This window comes from Pelodiscus sinensis, chromosome 14 (assembly GCF_052426305.1).
Source record: "Pelodiscus sinensis isolate ZL-2025 chromosome 14, ASM5242630v1, whole genome shotgun sequence".
NCBI lineage: Eukaryota > Metazoa > Chordata > Testudines > Trionychidae > Pelodiscus > Pelodiscus sinensis.
In genome coordinates this window covers 15,903,921-15,931,108 of record NC_143065.1, presented here as the reverse complement: position 1 = coordinate 15,931,108, position 27,188 = coordinate 15,903,921, and the positions used below count along the sequence as shown (strand labels likewise).

Here is a 27,188-nt window from a genome sequence, read left to right as displayed (position 1 = left end):
TGAGCAGATTCCAAAGTGCTAATAGGCAGAGAGAGAGAGAGAGAGAGAGAGAGAGATCAGAGCCTCGTCAATTTCAAACTATCCTGTAGACATGATGACTTTTTTGATCAGATAAAGCACAGAGGGTACATCTAGACTCTGGCGCTATTTCAGGATACATCCAGTATCATGACATAGAATTTTCTGCATCTTTATAGCGCGCCTGTTATTTCAAAATGCAATTGAAATAACGGGCTTACTATTCCGGCGTCCTGGTAAGCCTTGTTTCACAAGGATTAAGGAACTTATTGGAATAGTGGTCTAATTCAAAATAAACTCAAACTAAGCTACGCAATTTGTGTAGCTCAAATTGCATAGTTTATTTTGAGCTAGTGCTGCAGTATAGTGCCCAGAGTGGGGCATGGAGACAGCTGACGGAGAGTGGTGTAACCTGTATTGCATGAGGTGTTGGCAGTATTTCCTCGAAGCCCAGCCCAATTTCATCGTTATTTTCTGGGATTTTTCTCTCATGCAGGTCCACAGCTATGAGACCCTCTACTCAAATCATCTATACCCAGCTTGTGGGTTGTTTTTTACAGTAGCAGAAATTCTAACTCAAATGGGGTGACTTTGGTTTAAATGAGTGGTGAATGTTACTTACCAGCAGTAAGTATATATACATTTATAAAGCAAAAGAATCTCTTGGAGAACACCCCAAACCTTTGTAACATTCTATTAAGGTGGTAATTTTAAAGTCCTGATTGTTGGAGCACACCAAACATCTGGGAATATTATATGAGTTTAGAGCTGCCTCAGAATCTGGAAGGTACAGTAGTTAACAACATGAGAAAATTGAGAATCGCAATACTGGGTCAGACCAAATATTTGTCTTCTGATAGTGGCTTGTGCTAGGTGCCCCAGAGGGAATGAACAGAACAGGTAATCATCAAGTGATGCATTCCCTGTTGCTCAGTCCCAGCTTCTGGCCAAGAAAGGCTAGGAATACCATTCCTTCCCATCCTGGCTAATTACCATTGATGGACCTATCTTTCATGAATGTATCTAGCTTTTTTTTTAACTCTGGTATAGTCTTGCCCTTCACAACTGTCAGCCGACGGTCAGGGCAGTGTGTGTGGGTAAGTCTCCTAAGTCTTTGACTGCTAAGACATGAAGTCTCGTCGCAGCGGGCAGCCCAGAAGGCTGAAAGGAGCCCCAAAAGTTTTTAACGTCCGTGACTTTACTGCTAGGACTACAGTCCCTTTGCAGAGAGTAGCCAAACAGGCTAACAGACGCCCCAGTGTGTAGGAAGAGCTTATTACACCTTAGATTTTAACTGCTAGAACACAAAGTTCCTTCGCAGCGGGCAGCCTGGGAAAGGCTGGAAAGGTGCCCCACCGGATCTTGTCACCTGGGAGTGACACAGATCCAAACGCCCAAGCTCTCCCTATGTCTGTCCCTTTATGACCGGCTGAAGTTCTTTTAAATTGTGCTTGGTTCTATTACAGCAACTGAAGGATTCAGGTTAAGGCTTAAACAGTTACAGGTTTATTAAAAGACTTATAAAAGCATATGGTTACAATGGCTTTTGCTCTCTTTCTTAAATGCTAGCAAATATATATATATATATAGGTCTTAAAAATGATCACAGGAAAAAGGTAAAGATAGAAAATAGAAATAATGGTACCAAGTGACAGCTTAGTCTTTAAAGAGCTCTAAGTCTATGTGTACACTTAAGACAAAGGACCACATCCAGGTACAATTTTTACCCCTTTCTGTGCCTCTCGACTCCAGCGTGTCAGGCCAGGGCCGGTCTCTCAATTCCTAGGAAAGACGAATACGAGGTGGGCGTCCCCTCTGGAACCTCGGGAGATCGAACACCTAACCCGACCAGCAGATAGATGGTAGATTGACACTCAGAGAAAATGTGCTGCTGGACCCATCTATATACCCCTGGGGGCCCGTATCCTCTTTCTTATCTAAGATGCCGAATTGTACTCGTCCATTTTTTGGTGCTAGTTCTTACAAGCAAGTTTCAAATTAATTTACACTTGCAAGAGAGATAACTAAATTGTGAGTACTAGACATTTTTTTACTGGGCGAGAGATTCCTCCCCCCGCGGACGGATGTGTGTTCGTATCAATATGGGTTTGAGTCAAGGGCACTCCTTGGCAGCCTCTTGGTCAGCAATTGGCGTATCTCTGTTTACAGCCATTCACAGTCACACAGCCTGGGCCTTCTGCTCTGTGTACCCTGCATGCTCCAGGCAAGCAAAAATGGATGTTACAATGGAGGTTCCTGTCTGGCTACAACAACATCCTCTGGAAGGTTGATTGTGTGTTGTGTGAAGGAATAGTTCCTTTTATTTGTTTTATACTTGTTATCTATTAATTTCATTTGCTGACCCCCTAAATCTTGTGTTATAAGAAGGAGTAAACAGACCTTTCTTGTCTACTTTCTCTACACCAGTCATGATTTTATAGACTTCAATCATATCCCCCCTTAGTGTTGCTCTTCCAGGCTGAAGCGTCCCAGGCTTAAGTAATCTCTTATCATGATTTACCTTCATAAAAACTATGTTGATGCTTCCCTAACCATTCATATTTGTCTATTAATCTGACAATATTGGGTTTTTCTTACTATAGTTTCAGTAATGAAGTCTCACTGGCCTCTAATTGATGGGATCACCTTTGGAGCCCTTTTTAAAAATTGGCATTACATTAGCTGTCTTCCAGTCATTTGGTGCAAGCTGATTTAAATGATAGGTTACACATTAGTGTTACTAGTTCTGCAATTTCACATTTGTGTTTCTTCAGAACTCTTGGGTGAATGCCCATCTGATCCTTGAGACTTATTACTTTTTAATGTATCAATTTATTCCAAAATGTCATCTAATGATACCTCAATTTAGGATAATTCCTCCGATCTGTCATCTAAAAAGAATGGCTCAGGTTTGGGAATCTCCCTCACATCCTCAGCTATGAAGCCCAATACAAAGAATTCACTTAGTTTCTCAGCAAGGACCTTATCATCCTTAAGTGGTCCGTTAGCATCTCAATTGTCCAGTGGCCACACTGTTTATTTAGCAGGCTTCCTGCTTTTGATATACTTAAAAATGTTTTTACTACTACTTTTTGAATTCCTCACTTCATGATTTAAAAAAAATATATATACCAGTTACACACACACACATGATTTACAAACAAAAAGACACGGCACAAACCAAATATCTACCAGTCCACTCATCCCAAATTAATTTAATAGCCAGAGAAAAGAAGGGGGCTTGGAACCAGCCCAAACAGTTAATCATATGTATCTATTTGCTGTCATGACTAGTTTTAAAATCTTTGTTGATAACATAAATCGAATTAAGGCATTAAATGTTTGTCTCAGGAACAGAGTGGGTTGGTTTGGTTGTGGTCCATTTTAAATATCTGTTATGTACAGCAACTTCTAGCATCTGTATTGTGTGAAAAAATCATGACCAAGGCCAGAAGGTACCATTGTTATCATCTAGGGCTACTCAACTTTGGAAGCCCCAGGGGCCACAACGATCCCCACACCACATGCCGAGGGCCACAACTTAAGAGTGGTTGCATATATATGTAAATATAGATGCAAATGTTTATGCAAATGCATGCAAATAGTTTATTTCACACTGAGGGTCATGAATACAAAGATTAAGGCAATATTACATAACACGCAGGCTCCATTTAAGTCAGTTCTGCTGATACTAATAAAATGCAACATTTGCCCTGTTTCCACCCATATAACAGCACTTTTAATGAGCAATAACACTCCAGGAATTTAACTACTAAAACACATATCAACAGAAGACCATTATATTGATTACTTTTTTGTTTGGGCTTCACAATTTTAACAAATAAAATAAAAACTACCAATACAATATTTAGCGAAATATAAGTACGATCAATGTGAAGTTAAAGGCACCAAGGGGAGAAGTGGCATGGCTAGAAAAGGAACCCAGGAATCCTGCTTCCCAGAATCCCTTCCTTTCCCCTCCCTGCCCCACCGAGCACCAGCTCCCACAGTCCTCACAAAGCAAAGACTGGAACCCCCCAAATCTAACCAACAGACCCACTGCCCACCTACAGGAAAGGAAAGAAACCGGAAGTTTAAACACCCAGTTCCCTGCTCTAACCCAATGCACCAACACTTCCCCCAGAGCCAGGCACCCCAGCCCTCCTGCACCAGCCCCATGCCCTTTCCCTCCTCTAGAGCCTGGTACCCCAGAGCCCTCTGCTCCAATGCCCCTCCCCTTCCCCAGAACCAGGCACCCCCAGCCCTCCTGCTCTAACCCAATGCCCTTTCCCTCCCACAGACATAAATCTATCAGGGCAGAGGGTAATGCCCTGGGTCCCATGGGAGCCATGCACTTTCCCTCCAGGTGCTGGGGCCCGTGCGCAAAGTGGATGTGAATGGTCTGGATGCATGACTCCGAACATTCCATTGAAGGCACATTTCGCCCCCCCCCCCCCCCGATCCCCTTTGCAGGGCTGTGGCCAACGCGGCAGGTATGATCTGCTACCACCACTTGCCGCCTCTCTCCCCCCGCTGGCTGGCTGTTCCTGTGCACACGCCGCCATAGCCTGGCTCAGTGCTACGCCATGTGGCTCCGCTCACAGGGAGGTGCTGCCACACTGGCTGACATGGCAGGCGTGCTCTGCTGCTGCCTCTTGCCACCCCTTCCTGCCGGCCAGCAGCTCCTGCACACGCAGTCCATCTCGATGTGGCTGTGCCCGGCTTGGCTCACTGGGAAGTGCTGCCACTGAAGCCCACAGTGATGAGACAGACAGGCAGCCTGGGAGCTAGGACATCTGTTGCCTAGACAGTGGGCCCTTTCCTGCAAGGGCACAGATGTCCCAAGGGAGCCTCTTTACCCCATTTCTGGGGGACAAGCTGGCATGGAAAGGTGCTAGCCAGGCCAGGAGCCTGCAGATGGGAGAGGGAGGGCAGGGAGCCCCATCTCTTCCCCCCCCAGCAGGCTCCCATGCAGTAGATTGGTGTCCTCTGCCTCAATATGCTTGACCAGGAACTGATGCTGCCCAAAAGTGCGGGGATGACCCTATGCCGAGTGCAGCACTGCTGTGTGGTTCCATGACCCCAGCCTCCTTAGTGGTGGCTTGTTATGTGAATGTGTCCCACCACAGAGTCGGGAGTAAAGCAGGACTCTCCACGAACCTTGTGAGGAGGAGAGACAGGTTCCTCATAGGGCTGGGTGCTCCAGACTGGTGCTCCATACTGGTGCTCCATGTGCACCCACATGCACAGGCTGCTGTGTGAGCTCCAGACCAAGTAGGCCAAGTGAGGAGTAGACAGAGTGGCCACCAGGGCAGTGGTGAGACGCTCTGGAGGCCAATTATTTCAAAATAAGCACAGCGGAGCGTCCACACTCACCCTTTTCTGAAATAGTGAATTTGAAATAAGCGTTATTCCTCGTAGAGCAGGAGTGGGCAATAGTTTTTGATGGGGAGGTCACTCCAAGGTTTTAGAAAGTGGTCAAGGGCCTCACTCTTCCATGATATTAATGGAGGAGATGTGGGGTCTGGGGGTGGAGGTTGGGTGCAGAAGGGAGCTTGGGGTAAGGAATTGGGGTGCAGGAGGGAGTGTGGGGTTTGGGTGAAGGAGGAGGTTGTGATCTGGGACACTGGACTGGGGTGCAGGTGTTTGGGGTGCAGAGATTTGTGTTGTGACCTAGGATAGGAGGGGGTTGTGACCTGGGGCAGGGATTGGGGTGTATGGGTGGAACAGGGTTTAGGATGTGATCTAGAGCAGGGGATTAGGGTGCAGGAGGGGGTATGGGTTTAGGAGGGGGACAGAGGGTGTGGGTTATGTGGGGTGGCAGTGGGTTGGGGGAAGGGAGGAGCTGGAGTGCCAGAGGCAGACTCTGGCCAGGAGACTTACCAGGGTGACTACCGGCCAGCAGCCCAGCACCTTTCTCAGGCAGCTTTTCTGCCTGCCCCACCCATGCAGAGGCTGTAGGGGCCAGGTGCGTTGGTGAATAAGAGTCTGAGGGAAGGGGAGAGTGGTGCTTCACACGCTGCCTGTTTTAAGAAATTCTTTGAGACTCCCTGTCTCAGCCACTACATCTTTCCTGATTCCCCCGCCCATGGAGCATGGAATGTAGGGTCAGTGTCACTGCCGGAAGTCTGACCCTCCATGGTGAGCAAGCAAGGGAGGCAGCCAGACATCAGCCAATGGGATTGTATTGGGGGTGGGAGCAGCATGTAATGTGCCACACCCCCTTCCCCTGAGCTTACAGCTGATAAAGCGAATTGGCCACGGCAGCCACTTTCCTGAGGGATGTGGGGAGGGAGGGGACCACAGAGCAAGCAGGGAGTCTGCATGAGTCTCCCCAGTGTGTCCGTGGGCTGGATCCTGTGGCTTTGCAGACTGAACATATTTTGCATAGAGATCATAAAGGAATGTATATCTGGGTAATTTCAAAAGAACACGCTTGCTGTGTGGACATTTGCCTTGTTATTTCGAAATAACTCTGTAGTGTAGACATGCCCAATGTTCATTATCTCCTCTTAATGAAAGATCTGGTTTTCTCTTGTTGCCAGCACGTAACTAATACAGTTCCTCTAGAATTTTGGAAAGGGCTTATTTCCCAAATGGAAATCAATTGTGCAATTCCATGGTCATTAATCTAGTCTTAGATTATAGACTAGTAGATCAGAGAGCAAGTGAAGGAGACCATTAACTGTATTTATCTTCCCAGGAAGTCCAATAATGTACACAACACTGAGATAAAATTGCAGTTAGAAGAGCATCCAGTCAAGAGTTTATTTTTTGCTTTGTTTTGTTTGGGTGGGTGGTGGGGGGGAGGGCGGGCAGGGGGATCCATGCATTGCAAGAATACTGCAATTTTTTGACCTGATTGATTCCATTTGAGTGTAATTAGCTCTTCTTCCCCTCCGTTGTAGTGCTGATGAGCGGTTTGATGCAACGTTTCATACCAATGTTTTGGTCAATTCTTCAGGACACTGCCAATACCTGCCCCCAGGTAAGAAGTAGATTGTTTCCTTCTAATAGCACTTGCCTACATTTATGAAGCAGTCTCATAGTTTGGATATAAACTTTCATACTACATATAAAACCAGATAGCACCTGTTTGCTACATTTACAGCTATAGGTTGGACCTCCCTGGTCTGGCACCCTTGGGACCTGGCTGGTCCCAAACGAGAGGATTTGCTGGACAAGGGGAGGTTTCTCCCCTCATGGCCTGTGCTGCCCCATCCACCCGGAGCTGTCTAGCTGATGCCAGCCGCGACACGATGGCTGGAGCTGTGCAGCAGGGGCTGGAATTTCATGGCTGGGACAGAGGGCTGGGGTTGGGGCTCTGCAGCTGGAGTCGGGTCCAGAGTTCACTGGCTACTGCTGGGGTGGGGCTGGAGCCAGAACATGGCCAGGCCAGATTTCCCTGGCTATCACTGGGGTCGGAGCTCCCTGGCCATGCCGCCCACCTCCCAACATTGGGCTCCCAGCTGAGTCTCAGGTCCCACCTACCGTGCTCCTGCCCTACCACTAGATCTCCCTGTTCTTGGGCTTTGTGATCCATGCCGGACCACAGATGTTGCTGGACCAGAGAGTCCTGGTTAAAGAAGGTACAACCTGTATATAAATTACGCATGAGGACCCATAAATACATATGCCTCAATTAAGAAAACACTCTTGCAGAGACACCACCGTAGAAAAATAAATTAGCAATTTTAGTGATGTAATCCTCTGTCATATAACTAGGTTAGCCTCATTTCCTGTTATCAATCTGTGGTTTCAGAAGTGTGGAATTATGAATAGAAATAAAAATGGCATGAGCATTTAATATACAAAGAATTTCATTTCCTAAAGCTGAGGGAATAATTGAACATGAATTATTTATTCCATGAACGTAGCCTTTCTTTTCATGAATTCTTTCCCATCGTAAGCAATTTACTAATTTCTTGGATGGAGTGGCCATTTGAAATGATGTACTGAACACTTTCTAAGAACAGCTTTTGGTTTGTAGCTCATTCCTGAAAAGTCTTGTATTTCATATTTGAAATTTTGAAATATTGTGAGCAGTGTCTGATTGTACATCTGCTGCTCTTTCTTTTTCCTAGAGTATAATTCTTAGAATCAGGTGTCTTCTGTCTATCTTTGGGTCTTCTAGAGTGACCACCCCTGTAGCATCCAATATTTTTTCATTACTGTGTATGCTTCATGGCTTCGGTTGCCTCCCTGCGATCCCAAATCAGCTGGCATAGGCTAGCTGCAGGTTTTTCTGTGTTGTGTAGACAAACTCTCACAGTAAGTACTTGATAGCTGCAGTATGGAACAGGGATCAGCTAAAAAAATCCAGACGTAATAGTACGTGAAACAAGCATTTCAGTTATTTTTTTTGTTCTTTTAAAACTCTATTGTAGGCATATTCAAGAGCTCATGCTACATAGATGTGCGCTGGTTTCCATTTGATGTTCAGAAGTGCAATCTGAAGTTTGGATCTTGGACCTATGGTGGATGGTCCTTGGATTTACAAATGCAAGCAGCAGATATATCGGGGTACATTTCAAATGGAGAGTGGGATCTAGTAGGTAAGCTCCTTAGACCTGATTTTCATTTATACTCTGTACTTTGGGAGACCTTAAAGTAGAAGGAAAAGTAGATCAGTACAAAAGGACCCATATGTAATTGATGATCAGGTCCCTTGTCTTTTTAGACAGTAAAAATGTACACAGCGCAGATAGCAAGAAGCATAACAAAGTCATGCTGATCCATCAGTCCATTTTACCTAATAGATCTATGGCAGACACATGAACTCATTGTAGATTGCAGACAAATGAACAGAATTTATTGTAGATTGCAGAGAAAAATGAAGCTATATATTAGGGTTACCAAGCAGTGGATTTGTACACACTAGGAAAGTCTGAGCCAACGATATTGAAATGTGGTGGAAAAACAGATAAAAGGTGAAGAAATTAGAAGAAGGTAGAGGCACTAACAAAACTCTTGTCATTGTAAATTCACTGAATACCTTTTTTACTCTGATTCTTTATAAATTTTTGTCATGTAAAAGAGAAGAGAATTGAAATGAAAGAGGAACATTTTACCTGTTGTGGGACTTCAGAGACAATACTTGGAGGCTTTTGTCTAAATGTGCCTTCTATATTAACATTCATTCCATTCTGCTTTTCTCCCTGTGTTTTTTCTATGCAGGAGTTCCTGGAAAAAGGAGCGAGAGTTTTTATGAATGTTGTAAAGAACCTTACCCAGATGTGACATTCACAGTTACTATGAGACGTAGAACTCTGTATTATGGACTCAATCTTCTCATTCCTTGTGTGCTGATATCAGCACTTGCCCTATTAGTTTTTCTACTTCCAGCTGACTCAGGAGAGAAAATCTCACTAGGTAAACATTTGGCAAGTATTTTGAAGGTTGGCTATATACAGAGGCAGCAGGCTTGCAAAATTTTGGTGGTGTCCAGAATGTCTAGAGCCTATATCCCTTCCCCACTCAAATGCTCTCTCCCCTCACCTGCCTAAGGCTCTGGGAGTGAATTTGGGTGGGAGAGGGACGTGGGCTTTGGAAAAGAGTTTGAGTGCAGAAGGTTTTGAGTGCAGAAGGGATGCGTGATTGGACTCTGGGAAGGAATGTGCTTTTAGTAGGGAGCCTCGGGTGCAGATTCTGGGATGGGACAAGGGGTGGAATGTAGGAGGGGATGGGGAGTTCAGGCTCTTGGAGGAAGTTTTGGTGCAGGAGGGGAGGTAAGGGAGGGTTGTCCAAACTCTGGGAAGGAGAGGAGTGCACATGGGCTGCGGAAGGTGATGGTGGGGGTGTGTGGCGCTAATCTAGGGCACCCAAGTGGAGGGCCCAGGAGGTCTTCACACACTGCTACCTGCAGGCACCACTCCTGCAGCTTCCCATTGGCTTCAGGGGTGCTTGGGATGGGGGCAGTGTGTGGAAACACACACACAACCCCCTCTGGGCTACAGGAAGGTGCCAGCAATGGTGCGGAGCTAGTGGCAGAAAGCCATTCTGGCCCCACTGTCCTGGTGGTGGTTGGGGTCCTTGGGCTATTTTAAATCATCCGGGGGTGTCTGGCAGGGCTGGGGGATGGCAGGACAGAGGGAGAGACCTCGCCCCAAACTGGTGGAACAGGGCCCCTGAGCCAGGAATACTCCTGGTGCCTGGGCATCACGGATTCATATAATTCACCACCTTATGGCTGTATATAAACGGTTTCTGATTTCAGTGTAGCTAGATAGACAGATGTTTCCCCTGAGCATGCTGAGGCTGTCTGGGTGCATTTCTATTTAATAAAAAGGTGTTTTTAAAGCTTCTGTTATGGTGGCATCTAAGCAAAGGTGTGAAAGAATAGGATGTGCTGCTAGTTAGGGGAAAGCTAAGAGTTACATAAATAACAAAAAAGTACCAGTAAGATAACAGTGTTTGAATATAATTGTGTATTACAAATAGGGCTACTATTTGACAGTTACTTGCTGAAGAATAATTTCACTAAGTAAAGGCTATGTTGTAAAAGACATGTATGTTGGCGTTTTAGTATGGTGTTATTTTAAGTCTATATTCCTCTTACTAGCAAGTGATATATTCAGAGCCCCCAGTCACCCTTTGCCTCCCTTTGAAAAAGTTTGTCTTATTTTGGGGATAGATTTATGGTTAAATTTTGGATTCTTCTTCAAGTGTTGTCTCCGTGGGTGCTCCACTGTAGGTAACTGTAAGTGTCAGGCTTGTCCTGGCACCGCAGATTGGAGATTTGTCAGCAGTCGTCTGCTGGACCATGCATGTGCATTGAGCGCCTTGTGCCATTCGTGCTGTTTCTTAGAGTACGCAGTCCGGCTCCTGCCAGTTCCTCCTAACTGTCCTTGATCGCAGATGGAGTGAGCTTCCTCTCCTCAACTCCTGTCAGAACTGAAATTAGTTGTTAGTTAGTTCTTCGTTGTTAGGAATAGTTTGTAGTAGTAGTTTGATACTTAGTTTTCAATAATAGTTTTTTTCTAAACATATAATTTGAAAACAAACAAACAAAAAACTCCAAAACTAAAAACTACAATTATAACCTTAATAATAAAGAAGAAAGAGGTAAAAAGGTCGACCATGCCTGGATCGCCTGGATTCAAGAAATGACATGCCTGCCAGCACCCTATGCCTGCGTCAGATGGGCACTCCTGCTTCATTCGGTGTTTGGGACACAAAAGTGTCCCCATTGCTTTAAACTAACAGCTCAAGCAAGAAGGGACAGGGAAATGAGGCTGGGGATGCTTTTGTTTGATAAAACACTCCAGCCCTCATGAACGGAAACCTCCCCTCCTCGGTCAGACTCAGTCAGAGCTGATAAAAGCTGGGCCACCTCGCCTAGGTCTCACTGCTTGCTGAAGAAGAAACCCTCCCCAGCTAGATCTTTACCACAGACCCGTGTTAGCATCAGTGACAAACTGGGTACTTCTGGCACGGCCCTTAAAAGCCGCCCTGACAAAGTAAAGACAGGCCACAGTATGTCAGCGCTGGATCCCAGCCTAGCCCCGAAATCACTGGAAGCAGCACCTACAGCACCGATGTCCTTTTTGGAACTGCCACCAGCACCGGAGTCGGCACCGATATTCATACCAGTCCTGACAGCACAGCTGGTACCGACAGCGCTCTCAGCACCACCTGTGCACTCTGCGCAGGCGCCGCTTCTCGCACCACAGCTGTCACCGGCACTCCCGTCAGCACTGAAGAGAGCCTCTGCTTCGCAGTGTCCAACAAACTTGGCATTAGAGCAGCTATCAGCACCGACTAAGGCCCAACGCAAATCCCACAGGATTGCTAACCCTTCCCCCAGCCCGGAATGAATTACTTTTTCTTCAGAGCCTCTTCTCCCTTCATCAGTGCCATTGTCACCACCTCCTGATGTACCGAGACACTGCACTACCACAGCACGGTGGCATGCTGTTCCCCTTCACCTCATTATTATGATTGGCACTGATGCGCATCTCTGTCTCCTGCATCGTCAGGACCCAGATCCAGATCACCTAGATGGCCCACGTTATTGGCACATACTCGCTATCATGATCACTATCATGATGACCACAGGAGCACCTTCTCCTCCAGACACTCATCGCCTACCAGGCATTAGTACAGTTGCCACTGCAGTTATTCCTATTATGAGCACCATTGTCCGGCACATGTTAGGTCTCATCATGCTATTCTCTACACTGGTCACCCTGCTGTCACCAATCAGATTCATGACAAAGCCGCATGGCCTCTCCTATTCCAGCTGACACACTCAGCCCTCCCGTGCAAACGCCATCCCAGCCACCTGAGCTTTCTGATCCTCAAGAAGAAGTTACTCACCTTGGTGCAGTAATGACAGTTCTTCGAGTCGTGTGTCCCCGTGGGTGCTCCACTACCTGCCCTCCTCCCCGCGTTGCAGTTTCTCCTTTATGTTTTTCAGATACTTGGTGATTAGGAGGAACTGGTGGGAGCTGGACTGTGCTCTTTAAGAAACAGCATGAATGGCATGGTCTGAGTGGTGCTGAGGGCTGTCTACTTCCTTTCCTCCTGAGGTGCCACTCCTTCTAGGAACAGGGAGCTGCCCTCCACAACTGGTCCAGGGGCCTGGCAATTTTATCATGAAAGAAATTATTAGGTCCAGCTCCTACATTTGTACAAGTCCACAAAAATTGGGATTTTATCAAGGCGGCTTTTGTATTAGATGTATCAAAAGCACAGATATAGACAAATTTAAACTAGTTTGACAAGAGTTTATCCTGTAAAACTGGAATTTTCATAGTATCAAAAGAGAATAGGATGGAGAATAAGGAATAAATCAGTGGAAGATGTATTATTGTGAGAATAAATTTCACATAGCTCTTCTTCAGATCTGTTCTTAAATTAACAATTACCTAATAATCTGCAATCCTAATACTGTACTTCCTCTTTGTCTTTCAGGTATAACCGTTTTATTGTCTCTTACTGTCTTTATGCTACTTGTGGCAGAAATTATGCCAGCAACATCAGATTCAGTGCCACTAATAGGTAACCTTAACTTTGTCTCTCTCTCTTTTTTTTTTTATTAAGAAAAATCAAACAAGTTGGGATTATATCACTTCAAGGCAAAAATAAGGCAGATTTAGGAAGTGTGTGATTTGTGTGCTTACAGCAGTTGAATCAGCAATCCTGCATGATACAGAAAAATTATTTCAGTGGAAATTAAGGGTGCTCTGCCCCTTCTTCTGGGAGAACATATGTTGGAAGGAAAACAGGGAGCACACCGGACAATGGGAATGGTTGTGCATCCATTGTGCAGTGTATCCCAAGTACTGGGAAACAGTGGGGGAAGACAAAGGCACAGTTGAGGTCACAGAGAGACATTTGGATGAGGAGTGTGAGACACTGCAGAGTAGAAAGGGTGCTCACAGGGGCTCAGTGAAGGGTTTGGTCACTGTGATGGAAGTTTTTTGCTTATATATCAATTTCTATGTAGAAATTGAAATATAAGCAGAAAACTTCCATCGCTTTCTCTGATATTAACCAACTAACTAATAATGATAACAACAATAATGAAAGGGGAGCTTTTCAAAGGCACTAAAAACAGGTGCCTATGTTGTATTAAAACTGTGTTAAAATTACATGTTCTCACTTTAAATGTGTAAGGGGTTTGCTGGTCCTGCTTGCAGAGTAGGGGATTCTGTAAGGAAGAGTCCGATATCTGTTTTGTGCTGTCAGGTAGCAGTCTGTTTTGTCGCTCTCTGTTTTTGGTTCTTGGGCGTTAAGATTCTGGATGCTAAAAAACAAAGCAGTGTTATGTTGCAACCGTATAGGGAGAGCCATATTTAATGCTTTTATCTAATTTCTCTAAATATATGTGTGTGTCTGTTCAAAGCATATATATATACTTTGAAAACAACAGTTTCCAACTTCCCCTGAAAAATCAGTGAGAGTTGGGAGCTTGACTACCAGTGCTCCCTCTAAGCTGCATGGAGCCCTGAGCCTCTGACTGGGTGGGGCTGATTAAGCAGCTGCAGGGAGGGGCTGTGATGCCATGCAGCTTAGAGGGAACATGACTGAATACCCTTTCTGCCTCTGAAAAATCTCTCCCAAAAGTATTAGAAAGTAGCTTGTGTAGAATCAGGTTTGTTTTCCACATTGACTGTGTTATTTTAGAATAGCACCTGTGTCCATAGGTGTATGCAAGCACACAATAATAAATGTACAAAGTGCCTGTGTATCAATATAATTTTACATCTTGATCATGTGTTTATTTTCACAGCTCAGTATTTTGCCAGCACCATGATTATTGTTGGTCTTTCTGTTGTTGTCACTGTTGTTGTTCTGCAGTATCACCATCATGACCCAGATGGGGGGAAAATGCCAAAGTGGGTAAGGTCTGATTCCAGTTCACTAATAACTACTTATTCTCTATATAAAGTTTCAGATTAGAGACGTGCAATAGTGGCAGGTGACTTATTATTACTTCTTGCTGTTTCCAGAAAAAAAAAGTTTCACAGCAAAGCAAAAATGTCCATATATATTTCCTTTTGTGGGCCCCTCATTTTTCAGTAAGCATGAGTTTATATTGTATTCTTACCTCGAAATAAGTTATGCAAATTGTGTAGCTTATTTCAAGGTAATTTTGAAATAACTTATTTTGAAATTTGACCCTGTCTACATAGCACCTAATTTCAAAATAAAGTGCTATTCCAAAACATCCCCTAACTCTTGTGGGAGGTGGGTTACAGGGATGCTGGAATAGCATGCCCATTATTTCGAAATCTATTTTGAAATAATAGGCTTGCTCAAAAGATGCAGAATAGCTATTTCGGGACACCTCCGGTATCCTGAAATAGCACCACAATGTAGATGTAGCCTAAAAGAGAAACACTTGCAAGAACTCATGAAGTACTATGTCCAAATTTAAATATTGTATACTTGTAAACAGCTGTAGCAGTGACCAGCTGTTAGATAGGTTTGTTAAGGTGGAAGGGTGAATTTTTTGAGCTTTCTATGAGTCATATACTGACTTTTCCATCAAGCCAGGAAACTATGTCAAGTCCAAATGAAAAGATAGTATTTCAGTGGGTCATATTCCACTCTCCCTGAGGTTTGATGCCATCTTCATGAGCTAGTAGCATGAATTGTTGTTTTTCTGCATAGCACTATCATAGCATGGCCGAGACACAGAATCTTGCACAGTAGGGCTACGTCTACACTGGCCCCTTCTTCGGAAGAGGCATGCTAATTTCTAACTTTGGAATAGGGAAATCCGCGGGGGATTTAAATATCCCCCGCAGGATTTAAATAAACATGGCCGCCACTTTTTTTCCGGCTTGGGGAAAAGCCGGAAAAGAGCGTCCAGACTGGCGCGATCCTCCGGAATAAAGCCCTTTTCCGGAGGATCTCTTATTCCTACTTCAGGTTTTACGGGATGTGCCTACTTCAGGTAGGAATAAGAGATCCTTCGGAAAAGGCCTTTATTCCGGAGGCTCGCGCCAGTCTGGACGCTCTTTTCTGGCTTTTCCCCAAGCCGGAAAAAAAGCGTCGGCCATGTTTATTTAAATCCCGCGGGGGATATTTAAATCCCCCGCGGATTTCCCTATTCCAAAGTTAGAAATTAGCATGCCTCTTCCGAAGAAGGGGCCAGTGTAGACATAGCCTAGCTGAATACTGATGAAATAATGCTAAGGGTACGTCTACACAGCAATTAAACACTCATGGCAGCTGGTTCAGGCTGCAACCTGAATTCTGGTACCCAGTGGGTTCCCAGGGCTGTAGCTCATGCCCGAATGTCTACATCCCAGTTTTACAGCACTGCACTCTGAGGCCCTTGAGCCCCATTCAGCTGATGTGGGCCAGCTGTGGGTATTTAATTGCTGTGTAGATATACCCAATGGGCACATCTATACTTGCCAGATGATCAGCACTCTCGAGGTTGATCTTCTAGCATTTGATTTAGTGAACACCGAAGGCAGCCCTCACCAGCATCCAGTACTCCTCCTTCTGTGAGGAGTAAAGAAAGCTGTTAGGAAAATTTGCTCCCATTAGCCTTGATTGTATGGACACCACTATGGCTTGGCTCAAGGTAAGCTGACCTCAGCTATGCATTTTGCTTAACTGGAGTTGCATACCTTAAGCCGATCTTCCTGGTCCAGTATAATCCACCTAAGACCTAAGAGTCCTGCATAGCATGGCATTGCATTTTCAACTCCCATATAATTCACCTTGCATCCTGTAGCATCAGGGCAATAATGAAGATGGAAAATATTCTTTAGATTTTCAGGAGTGAGTGATCACTACTTCACACAGTCCCATAAGGACATTAGGCACTCCCTTCCTCTAAGAGCCTACACGATAGAGAGTTATGTGGTGGCTTTGGAAATTAAATTGAAAGGGAACTGATTAAGAATCAATTGATGGAGAAACGTAACTGATTACATATAGACCAGTGCAGTGTGAGATAAATAGATAGAAAACAAAATGTTCAGGTCTGTATTTGCATAAATATTCCTACTGGAATCAATTGGAATACTCATGTAAAATAAGCAAGACTTAAGAGTGAAGACCTGATCAAAAGCCCATTTATACTCAGTAGGAGACAATAGGTTTTTGGGTCAGGCCTTATGTTAACAAAGGTGGCCTATTTTTAGCAGAATTATATTAGTGGGGTTTGAGAGAAATACAAGTGCATGTGAGATCTGTCTTTAGCAAAAACCTTTTACTCTCAAAATATCATCAGGAGTAATCTACTCTATGTGGCATTCTAAAATCATAATAAATGGGTAGTCCTGTGGTAACTTAGTGTACATCTATACTTGCTCCCTAGTTTGAACTAGGGTTGCAAATGTAGCCGACTGAAATTGCTAATGAAGCGGGGATTTAAATATCCCGTGCTTTATTAGCATAATCTCGCCCGTGCGCTATTCTGCTCGCCAGCTGATTTGAACCAGGAAGTGCGCTCCAGGACACATTAGTTCGAATCAAACCCCTTGGTTTGAGCTAACATTACTCCTCAAAAAATGAACATCAGTAGTTCTGTGAACTTCACTCCCTAGACACGTTAGATAGTTTTCCATTTACACGTTTCTCCCTCTAGTTTCTATTTATTCTTTTATAATTTAAAAAAATCTCTTATTCTGAACCCTAATATCCTTGGACAAATCTAGAGCTTAACACCAAGCCAGGCTTGCTGAGATTCAAATGCTGTACCTCTTGTACGCTCTCTATCCTGATATCAGATGGATACTCACAGTGTATCCATTGCCTGGGTGAGGCACATATCCCACAAACGTGTCCTCACTGTAAAAAATTGTCAGCCAGGTTGCTCAAAGCCAGAGACCTACAACTGAAGCTGCTTCTAATAGAGAAAATCCCCCAGGTTGTCTTCAGACCCAGAGAATAGATCTCCACCATGAGAGACCTTTGCTGCCTGAGGCAAAGGATTTCGTCTGCCTTCTGTGAAAGTTAAGCTGCCTACAAAACATAGGCTCCCAACTTTGCTGCCAAGAGAATAACCAAAGGAAAAGTGTTCTCTGGGCAAGAGATCAGCCCTAGTACTGATGGCACTTTGGACTGAGAGGCACTGGCACATCCCGTACAGCTATCCCAAGGGGAATAGGCAAAAGATCTGCCATATCCTGCTTCTGGTACATGAGGGAAGAAACAGCCTTCCAGCTCCATATGGTGGGCACTGAAGAAGCCAAGGCACTTTCACTAACTGCTAGCAGGCAGATGCAGGCACCTCTGGTACCTCCGGTGCAGACAAGCATGCACACTGTGATACCAGTGTTCTTAGTGCCACCATCACTTACCATGCATAACAATTAGCATTAATTTCAGTACCTGGAACACTGCTCTTCAGTTCCTACCTTGCTGATGACACCAGGAAGTTCAGCACCACCATTTTCATCCAACAGGGAAGTAAAGGTGACACCATGCACCTCACATCATTCCTCATTGAAATAACCCCATCGGACACCATCATTCCACAACAGTGGCAGCCTTACCCCTGTATGCCACCACTGGTACGATGCTTCCTGACTGGCCATATTGGGAACCCTGGGCGCAATACAGAAATCAACCGCAAGCTACAAACATACATTTCTTTCCACTACTCAGTCACCCTCTTCATCCATTACTTCCCAGGTAGAGTAACAAGAGAATTAACAAGCCAGACAACACACCTGAACAACAGAGTTTATTGCCTACACACATATCCTCCTTCTCCCTAGATGAAACTAGGTGTACTATCCCACTTAGTGGCACCAAGACCACGTATCGAGGGAATAATAGGTCTGCTCTACAGTCTTAGCTAAGCTCACGTGGTAGAGGCTCATGCACTGAGCTCCAGGTTCAGTTTTGCCTGTCGATGTTACAAGTGGGAGTTTGTCTGGGATTTCAACTGGGATGTCTCTGAAGCTCACTACATGCTTCTGCAGCTAGGGGAAGTACGTAACCCACGCACCTTCTGGGTGTGGTGCACTGTTCCACCTACATGATAGTCCAGAAAGATAAAGTTATATTAAGACCCCACCCCAAATTTCTCCCTAAAATAGTATCACCTTTCCACCTGAATCTACCCACCTACTTACTTGTATTCTTTCCAGAGCCGCATACAGATACCAGACGGGCAGTGCTCCATTCCCTCAGCATGTGATGAGCACTCATTTTATAGCTAGAGAGAACAAAGACTTTTCGGAAATCCCCTATTTCTCTCTACCACCGAATGATCTAAAGGAGAAACAATATCCAAACAAAGACTATCTAAATGGCTCTCTCATACATGCATACAACTGTGCTATGAAATTCATCCCAAACAATTCACGCTCACTACCAGGGCTGTCTCTATATCATGGGCCTTATTCAACAGCGTCCCCATCATGGACATCTACAGAGCAGTGACATGGACATCAGTCTATACATTCAACAAGCATTACACAAAAGAACAATATTCCTCAGTGGACACACACTTTGGTCAGTCTGTGCTAACAATGGTACACAGACACATCTCAAAACCTCACCTGCCCCAAGAAGACATCCATAGTCATCTAACATGGATCACCCATAGGGACACTTCTCAAAGAAGAAAAGAGGGTTATTCACCTTGTGCAGAAAGTCTCAGAGGGGCGTGTTAGTCTGGAACTAAAAAAAACCCTAAAAAACCCCAATGTTTAAGACCATGGAGCACATATTTTTTATCTGAAGAAGTGGGTTGTGCCCACAAACACTCATGGTACTATCTATATATTTTTTGGTTCATGTCGAAGGTGCTACAGGACCATTGTTGTTTTTTACATTTTTTTGAGGGTCTTCGAGATAGTTGTCCCTGTGGGTGCTCCACGACCCCCCTTCTTTCCCTCTGCTTCAGATTAGCCTGTCTGTCTGCAGTAGAGAAGGAACTGAGGGATGGTTGGCAGTGTGTGCGGATTAACTGCTTGCACAGGTGCAAGACACGTTGGCTGTGTCTACACTGGGCCACTTATTCCGGAAAAGCAGCTGCTTTTCCGGAATAAGCTGCGAGCTGTCTACACTGGCCGCTTGCTTTTCCGGAAAAGCAATGACGATTACTGTAAAATTGTCAGTATTTTTCTGGAAAAACTATGCTGCTCCCATTCGGGCAAAAGTCCTTTTCCGGAAAAACTATTCCGGAAAAGGGCCAGTGTAGACAGCACAGTAGTCTTTTCCGCAAAAAAGCCCCGATCGCGAAAATGACAATCAGGGCTTTTTTCCGGAAAACGCGTCTACATTGGCCACGGACGCTTTTCCGGAAAAGCATCCTGCCAATGTAGACGTGCTTTTTCCGGAAATACTTATATCGGAAAACTGTTCCATTTTAAGCATTTCCAGAAAAGGGTGCCAGTGTAGACGTAGTCCTCCCGTGCATGTGCTGCCATCTGGGGTACTGCTATTGAAAGTCTCTGACTATAAGCACAAGATGCCAAAACACCTAACATGGAGCACCCACATGGACAACCATCTCAAAGAACCTCCGTTACTGCACAAGGTGAATAATCTTCCCTTTGAGACAATGAAATGACATTATGACTATGAAAAAGAAACACTGGAATTAATTTTTTAAATCCTGATTGAGCTGAACTTTGGAAGCCTGAATTTGAACTCACATGTCTTATTTGTAGGGTTGCTAGAAAACAATAGTGCAAAAACTAATAAAATGAAACCCAGTGAATTGATTTACAACTAGAATGAAACTAATCTTTTTTACCAAGGACTTTTCTGTTCCATCTGTGCTTTCTCGTATATCCAGATCTGTTTTATACTGTTTGCAATCAGTTGTCGTAAAAGCGGTTTGTGTGAGTGTATAGTAAAAAACCCCACGGTAAAATATAGCAATCCGATCCAATTAGTATGTCATCTTTTTAGCAACTGCCGCCAAAAAGCAATGCAGTATTAGATTGCAATTCTTTTACTCTTCTTTCTGTTTTTAGCACTTAACTTTATTTATTACCTCAAGTGTAAATAAAAACTGCTTAGAGCCTCACTGAAAATATTTGTTTTCTAATAAAAGAGAAGTCCATAGTTTCTATTTAAAACCAGCAACATGTGTCATGAACTGACATGACTGTAATAAGAAATCAGCATTACCGAGATTCGTATCAGACCAGCCCATGGCTGTAATCATTTGACAGTTGCATATGGCCTCTAGCAGCACTGCTGGGAGTGGGACAATGGATTCAGTAGCTGAGAATCACTCTGTTGAACAATTATGGTGCCACCACTAGGCTACAGTGCAAGATCAGCAAATAGGGACCAGGGAGCAGCAGGAATTCAGGGACAATTTTTATAGTGGAGGTGCTGAGAGCCATTTAGACAAATTGTAATAAACCCTTTGTATAATGAAAACCGCTTCAAGCCAGGGGGTGCAGTAGCACCTTTGGCGAGTGGTGAGCCCAGGCCTCTAAAATACAAATAGCTCTTGATGACAGTCGTCCTGCTTACAAAGATGTTTTACCCCTTCATCTTCTTTCAGACAAGAATCATCCTTCTGAACTGGTGTGCCTGGTTCCTGAGAATGAAGAGACCAGGGGAGGATAAAGTGCGCCCTGCCTGTCAGCACAAGCAGCGTCGTTGCAGCTTGTCAAGCGTAGATATGAACACTGTGAGCGGACAACAAGCCAGCAATGGGAACATGCTCTATCTTGGGTTCCGGGGGCTGGACGGGGTCCATTGCACTCCTACCACTGATTCTGGGGTAATTTGTGGGAGGATGACCTGCTCGCCAACGGAAGAAGAGACGCTCCTGCACAGTGGACACCCCTCGGAAGGTGACCCAGATTTGGCGAAGATATTGGAGGAGGTCCGCTATATTGCAAACCGGTTCAGAGACCAGGATGAGGAGGAAGCCATTTGTAATGAATGGAAGTTTGCAGCCTCTGTGGTAGACCGTCTATGCTTGATGGCCTTTTCTGTCTTCACAATTATTTGTACGATCGGTATTTTAATGTCAGCGCCAAACTTTGTAGAGGCTGTGTCTAAAGATTTTGCTTAATTCTGCAAAAATGTCTGTGATCCTCCAAGGTATGTTATGTAGCAAATAGAGGAGTACATGTTTTTTAAAAAGAACATGTCTTATCATGAGTAAACTCTTCCTCAGTGACCCATTTAAAAACAGTGAAATGTCTATAGGGCTCACCCCAGCCTGTGAGATGCTGAGGGATCTTAACTCCCACTGAAATCAGTGTGGAAATAGGGCATTCAGTTTGCAGGGTTGAGTCCATCATTTTTGAGCTATTGCTAAAGTATCTTATGGACTAATAAAAAACCACTGGCATTAGTGGAAGGATTCCCATTAATTGCAATGGGCTTTGGATCAGGCTCTTAGCCCATAAACGAGAAGTGATATAATGGGGGAACATTCCCACTGGCTGATGTTGGCAGAAGTAACTAGTGAATATGGGAGCCCAAGGTAACACCTGATTTTTAGAGGGCAGGAACTCAGTGACACTGAAAATCAGGCTTCTACAAATGTGTTAAGTTGGGTTCCTAAAAACTAAGACTGCCAGTATAGACAGTACCAACTTTAAGATTCAGAGCCTGTTCCCATTAGCTCCTAATTTTAACCATTCAAAATGTCTGGGCTGAAATTTCAAAACACATTTCAAATGATTTGTCAAGGAATTTAATTTTGGGGCTTTTACCCACTGCCTTTTTCAGCAGAGACATTCTTTCAACTGCTAAGTTTTGATGAACTCATTTTGCATGATTGAAGTCTGTCTTTTTTTAAAAGGTAAATGCAGGATTCAAGATCTCATTTGTTACAGAGAGTCCTGTCTTTTTATTGATTACTTTTAAGTATGGCAAAAATAACTATTTCTGTACAAGTTCAAAAAAATGTCAAATCTAAAGCAAAATGAGCCATTTAAATATTCCAAATTAATGTTTTGTCTGATGCATGCACAGCATTTTAGATACAGCATCGTCTTTCTGCTGACTCTCTAATACATATACTGGAAAGAAAACTGCTTAGCTGTTTTGTTTAATGCTGAAAAACTCCACTCATGTACCTGAAGCAGCTCATGCACGAAGCACCAGAGGTCCCAGGTTTGATTCCCCTTGTTGGTGTTACGTGATGTGGCCTGTGGCTCAAAGAATATTAACTCAGAGGGAAACCACCTAGTATAGTACAAGAAGCAATGGGCATAAATTGCAGCAAGGGAGGTTTAGGTTGAACATTAGGAAAAACTTCCTAAATATCAGGATTATTAAACACTAGAATGAATTACCTAAGCAGGTTGTGGAATCTCCATCACTGGAGATATTTAAGAGAAAGTTGGAGAGACATCTAACAGGGATGATTTAGACAGTGCTTGGCCCTGCCATGAGGGCAGGGGACTGGAATTGATGATCTCTTGAGGTCCTTTCCAGTTCTAGTATTCTATGACTCTTCTTGCTGTGCATAAGCTGTAAGTATTCACCAGGACACTTTCAATAGGAATTCAGTTTTGGAAAGTCATTCTAAAGTTTTAAGTGCAAAAAGTTTTAAATGCACAAAATAATTAGGTGCCAAGCACTTACCATTTGAGCTTTTAAAATTCTCCCCGGGCATGTTAAAAGTTTTCAAGGGAAGTGCTGAGCTGGGAGTTCTAGAGACTGGATTCCTCTCTCTACAACACAGGTGGTGCCAATGTGCCTGAACTGTGGATTGCAGAGAATGGTGCTCTGTGTAGGCATCAGAAGCTAGTTCAATTCTGAGATAGCCAAGAAGGTTGCAAATAGATGCCTTTGTGGTGGAGTTTTTATTGAAGTGGATACTGAATTGAGAACTCAACTACTTCTCAGACACTGAAAGAGCAATAGGATAGAAGCCAATTTTTTAATGTGACTATCTTGCTGGATGAGGACATAATTTTCAGTACCATGTAATAGAGATGTGATACTGTAAACGTGTAAACAGTTAACCTTCATGGTTATATGCAAGCCTCTCCCTTCCCCTGCTGCCTCTGCAGAGGCAGCAGCGTGTGTGGGGGAGGGTTTAACAGGTTTATCTGAATATCTCTTCCATATAACATGATGGTAGAAATGTTTTTGTCAGACTACAGTGCTCAAATGGAATTTAGAGTGTAAATAGAAAACATTTTGTTTTAACACTACAGTTCACTGTTGAAGTAGTTGTGTAGCTAGCTAGATGGACAGCAGATTAAAATTTGACATCAAGCTCCCATGTTAGCAGACTGTGTCTACACTTGGAAAAGTGGGACTTAGAGTTCTCCTCTAGGGCAGCTCTGCCAGAAGGTAGTAATGGTGGAGAACATAATATAGCTAAATCTCAGGTGTTTTAACCACTGCTGTTTCACACTGTTTAGAATAGAGCTTGACAACTTGGGGGTAAGATGCCAGCATCCTATCTACATTACAGCCTCCCTTATTGCTAACACAGAAATGCACCAAAGGTGAGTCCTAATTTTCTTAGAGACAGCCTAGTAGATAAATATTGCCATTTTTACAGCGAGATGACAGCTGCCAGCAGTTATAACAGTGCATTTTTATTTTGTTACATGAAGAATCTGCTTAACATGTTACATTTTCAGAATGCTGGGCTGAGCAAAACAGATAAAATTTTCTTTCCAAACTATAGGTATTATATGCATGTGAGCTAAAAGATAGTCTGATCTAAATGCTGGGGGATGTACACTTAAAGCCCGATGAATCAAGGTGGGAATTACATACTATATACTGCATGTGTATATAATATATAGAAGATACACGTTGGTAGTGCTCTTATGGTCTTACACTATGGTGAGTGAATTCTCTTAAATGGTAGAGCCACAACTGAGTTATGACTTGTCTGGCAGACAGAGTACAAAGCTCACATTAGAGCACTGATATCATGTAAAATATTATTGGATAATGGACATTACTTGCTCTGTTTTTATATTTACTATGAAGGTTTTATAATATTTAAAAAAGTAAATTGTCACGATGCCAAAAATCAATTCCGACCATCAAATAAAAAGTTAATAGTTTTAAAAAAAAGAATATTTAAACAATATTTAAAATAGTTAATTATTTTGTATAGGTTTTAACAATATTGTGTAAAAAAATTTTTAAAGGATTCTTGCAATTTGTGTTGAGTGTAAGTTGTGGGGGTTTAATGTCAGATCACTTGACTGCTTTTAATTTGTATGGGAAAAAATGAAACCAAAGCCCCAAGTTAGTTTCTTTTTGCTACATTATTTTTTAATAAGAAACAATGTACAACTTGCATTGGAAAGAGATGATGCATCCATTAACTATTGTTTGTTATACAACTTAATGCAGCGCCTTTTTGGTCCAGTCAAATAAATATTTTAGATGAAAAGGTCCTTGATTGTTTTTTCCTTGTATTTTGTTGATCAGTACATTTACAAACCCATATAATTGAAATAAAGTTTTTCAGGATGATTGCAGAAGTTCAGTGGGATTTTCCTGACCTCTGTTTCTTCACATACTGCTTAGCAGACCACTTAAGTGATGGCCTTCTACACTGGAGTTGCTACAGGTTGAACCTCTCTAGTCCAACACCATTGGGACCTGTCAGGTGCTGAACCAGAGAATTTGCTGAACCATGGGAGGTCAATATTGTCTAGCAGCATTACCAACACTTCTACTGCATACTGGGCTCTTGGAAGACATTTAGGGAACATCTAGACTACATGCCTCTGTCGCCAGAGGCATGTAGATTAGGCTACCAGACATAGGAAAATGAAGCGGTGATTTAAATAATCGCTGCTTCATTTAAATTTACATGGCTGCCGCGCTGAGCCGATCAGCTGTTTGTCGGCACAGCACGGTAGTCTGGACGCGCAGGGGTCGACATCAAAGGCATTTGTCGACCTCCCAGGTATGCCTCCTGGGATGAGGTTTACCTGGGAGGTCGACAAATTAAATCACCTCTTCATTTTCCTATGTCTGGTAGCCTAATCTACATGCCTCTGGCGACAGAGGCATGTAGTCTAGACGTACCCTTAGAGATAAATTTGCACAGAACACTGACAATGAGAACTTGTGGCAGTATAGAAACTTTATGGGATCATGGGAAACTTGGCCTTCTTCGAGTGGTGTCCCTGTGTGTGCTCCAATGAGGTCTCGGTGCATCCTTGCACTGCTGATGGGAGGTTTTTGGGGAGCAGTGCCCCTCACACTGGGCCTGCACACTCCGTGTCTCGCCGTCCTGCTGCTTGCTGAGCGCACGTGCGGCATGAGCCCCCTTAGTTCCTTTTCTACTGTCCTTGGATGAAGACAGAGTCAGAGCAGTGCTCTTCTTTCTGACAGGAAAAACAAAGGAATTCCATGATTAGTTTAGAATTTCTTCATAGTTTAACGACAGTCTTCAACATTTATTTAAAAAAAAATAAATAAAAATGAATAGTCGCTACCGCAGTTTTTTTCCTTCAACATGTCAGATTCCCCTGGCTTTAAAAGATGTTGGGACTTGGTGCCTATTTCTGATAGTCATGCCTTCTGCGTTAAAAGGCCAGGGAGAAGCTCATGCAGCACATAAGTGCATGCAATGTCAGAATATGACAGCCAGAGCCAGAAAAGACCGCGGAATGTGGCTCAAAAACCTCCTCTGGGAGTCCCTACAACCCCTAAGGGACAAATCTGAGGAGACACGGGGCCAGCAGAAGTCTGTTGACAGGGGTGCCTCCCCACCCCGTAAAGGCTCACAAGTTTTGTGGGTTTTCCTGGCACACTCATTACCAGCACTGCCCCAAGCCTCTTCTTCCCCGGTGTCGTCAGTATCCAGCACTGCAGAGAGGCACAAGTCTCCATCAGCCTGGAGAGCTGAGTCAGAACCTAAGTGCTCCACAATGGTTGGTGCTGCTGAGGCAGCGGCACTTATAAAGCCACATATGCCACCACCACTAGCTCCCACAGGCACCTGAACAAGCCATCCCTGGCCAGCCTGAACTTGACTGCACTCCAGCACCACAGCATAAAAAAGCGTTGCGCAAGACACACCATTTACAAAAATCGCCACAGCCAGGCACATCGCTCAGACCAGGAGCCTGCTCTCCACGCTCCTCACTACTGTCTCATGCCCAGGGGCACACTCACATGCCAGAAAGGGCTTCTCACTCTCCTACGGTGCTCTCACCATTAACTGACTATGGCAATGGACATTGGAGTAGATTTTCATCGTGCCATTCATCCCCATCTGAATCAGTGGCTTCCTGGCATTCATATCGGGATCATTCCCTACAACAACATCACCTGTGGCCTAGCCAGCCGTGGATGTATCTTCCACAGCAATTTCAGCCTCAGTGGCCCCCTTGGGAACCATGGGAGGGGTATCGACCACGTTCCTCCCATGTTTACCACTCAAGAGACACAGCTTCTGCATTGCCACAGCACACAACTATGCACTCTCTGATTATATCTGCACATTCCTTACCATCTCAACCCACCCTCAGTAATAACACAAGCTGGCTCCAATGACAATGATAACTTACCTCACTCGGACTCGGACAGTTCCTCACACAATCCCAGATCTACTAGATCACATGCGGCAGTTTTCCAGATATCGCCCTCTCCACCAGCAGATGATCTAAAACACTTTCAAAAATTATTTAAACAGGTAGCTCAATCACAGGACATTACACTCCAAGAGGTACAAGACAAACACTATAAATTACTTATGATACTACAACCCACGGCATCCTCAAAGATAGCCCTACCCATTAACAAAGCTATCTTGGAATCATCAGATGTGT

The 27,188-nt window shown here is 44.0% G+C and overlaps 1 protein-coding gene across 2 annotated transcripts in view; it reads left to right on the top strand.

Annotated features, from left to right (window-relative positions):
- CHRNA7 (cholinergic receptor nicotinic alpha 7 subunit) overlaps window positions 1-24,845 on the top strand; it is a 102,341-nt gene extending 77,496 nt beyond the window's left edge. For both annotated transcript variants that reach the window (XM_014571449.4, XM_089781987.1), the window contains exons 5-10: window positions 6,927-7,006; window positions 8,406-8,573; window positions 9,196-9,390; window positions 12,934-13,020; window positions 14,255-14,364; window positions 20,966-24,845. In XM_014571449.4, the coding sequence (XP_014426935.1) occupies window positions 6,927-7,006; window positions 8,406-8,573; window positions 9,196-9,390; window positions 12,934-13,020; window positions 14,255-14,364; window positions 20,966-21,484 (1,159 nt within the window). In that variant the 3' untranslated portion in view covers window positions 21,485-24,845. The remainder of the gene's footprint in view (window positions 1-6,926; window positions 7,007-8,405; window positions 8,574-9,195; window positions 9,391-12,933; window positions 13,021-14,254; window positions 14,365-20,965) is intronic.
- Window positions 24,846-27,188: the final 2,343 nt, after the last annotated feature.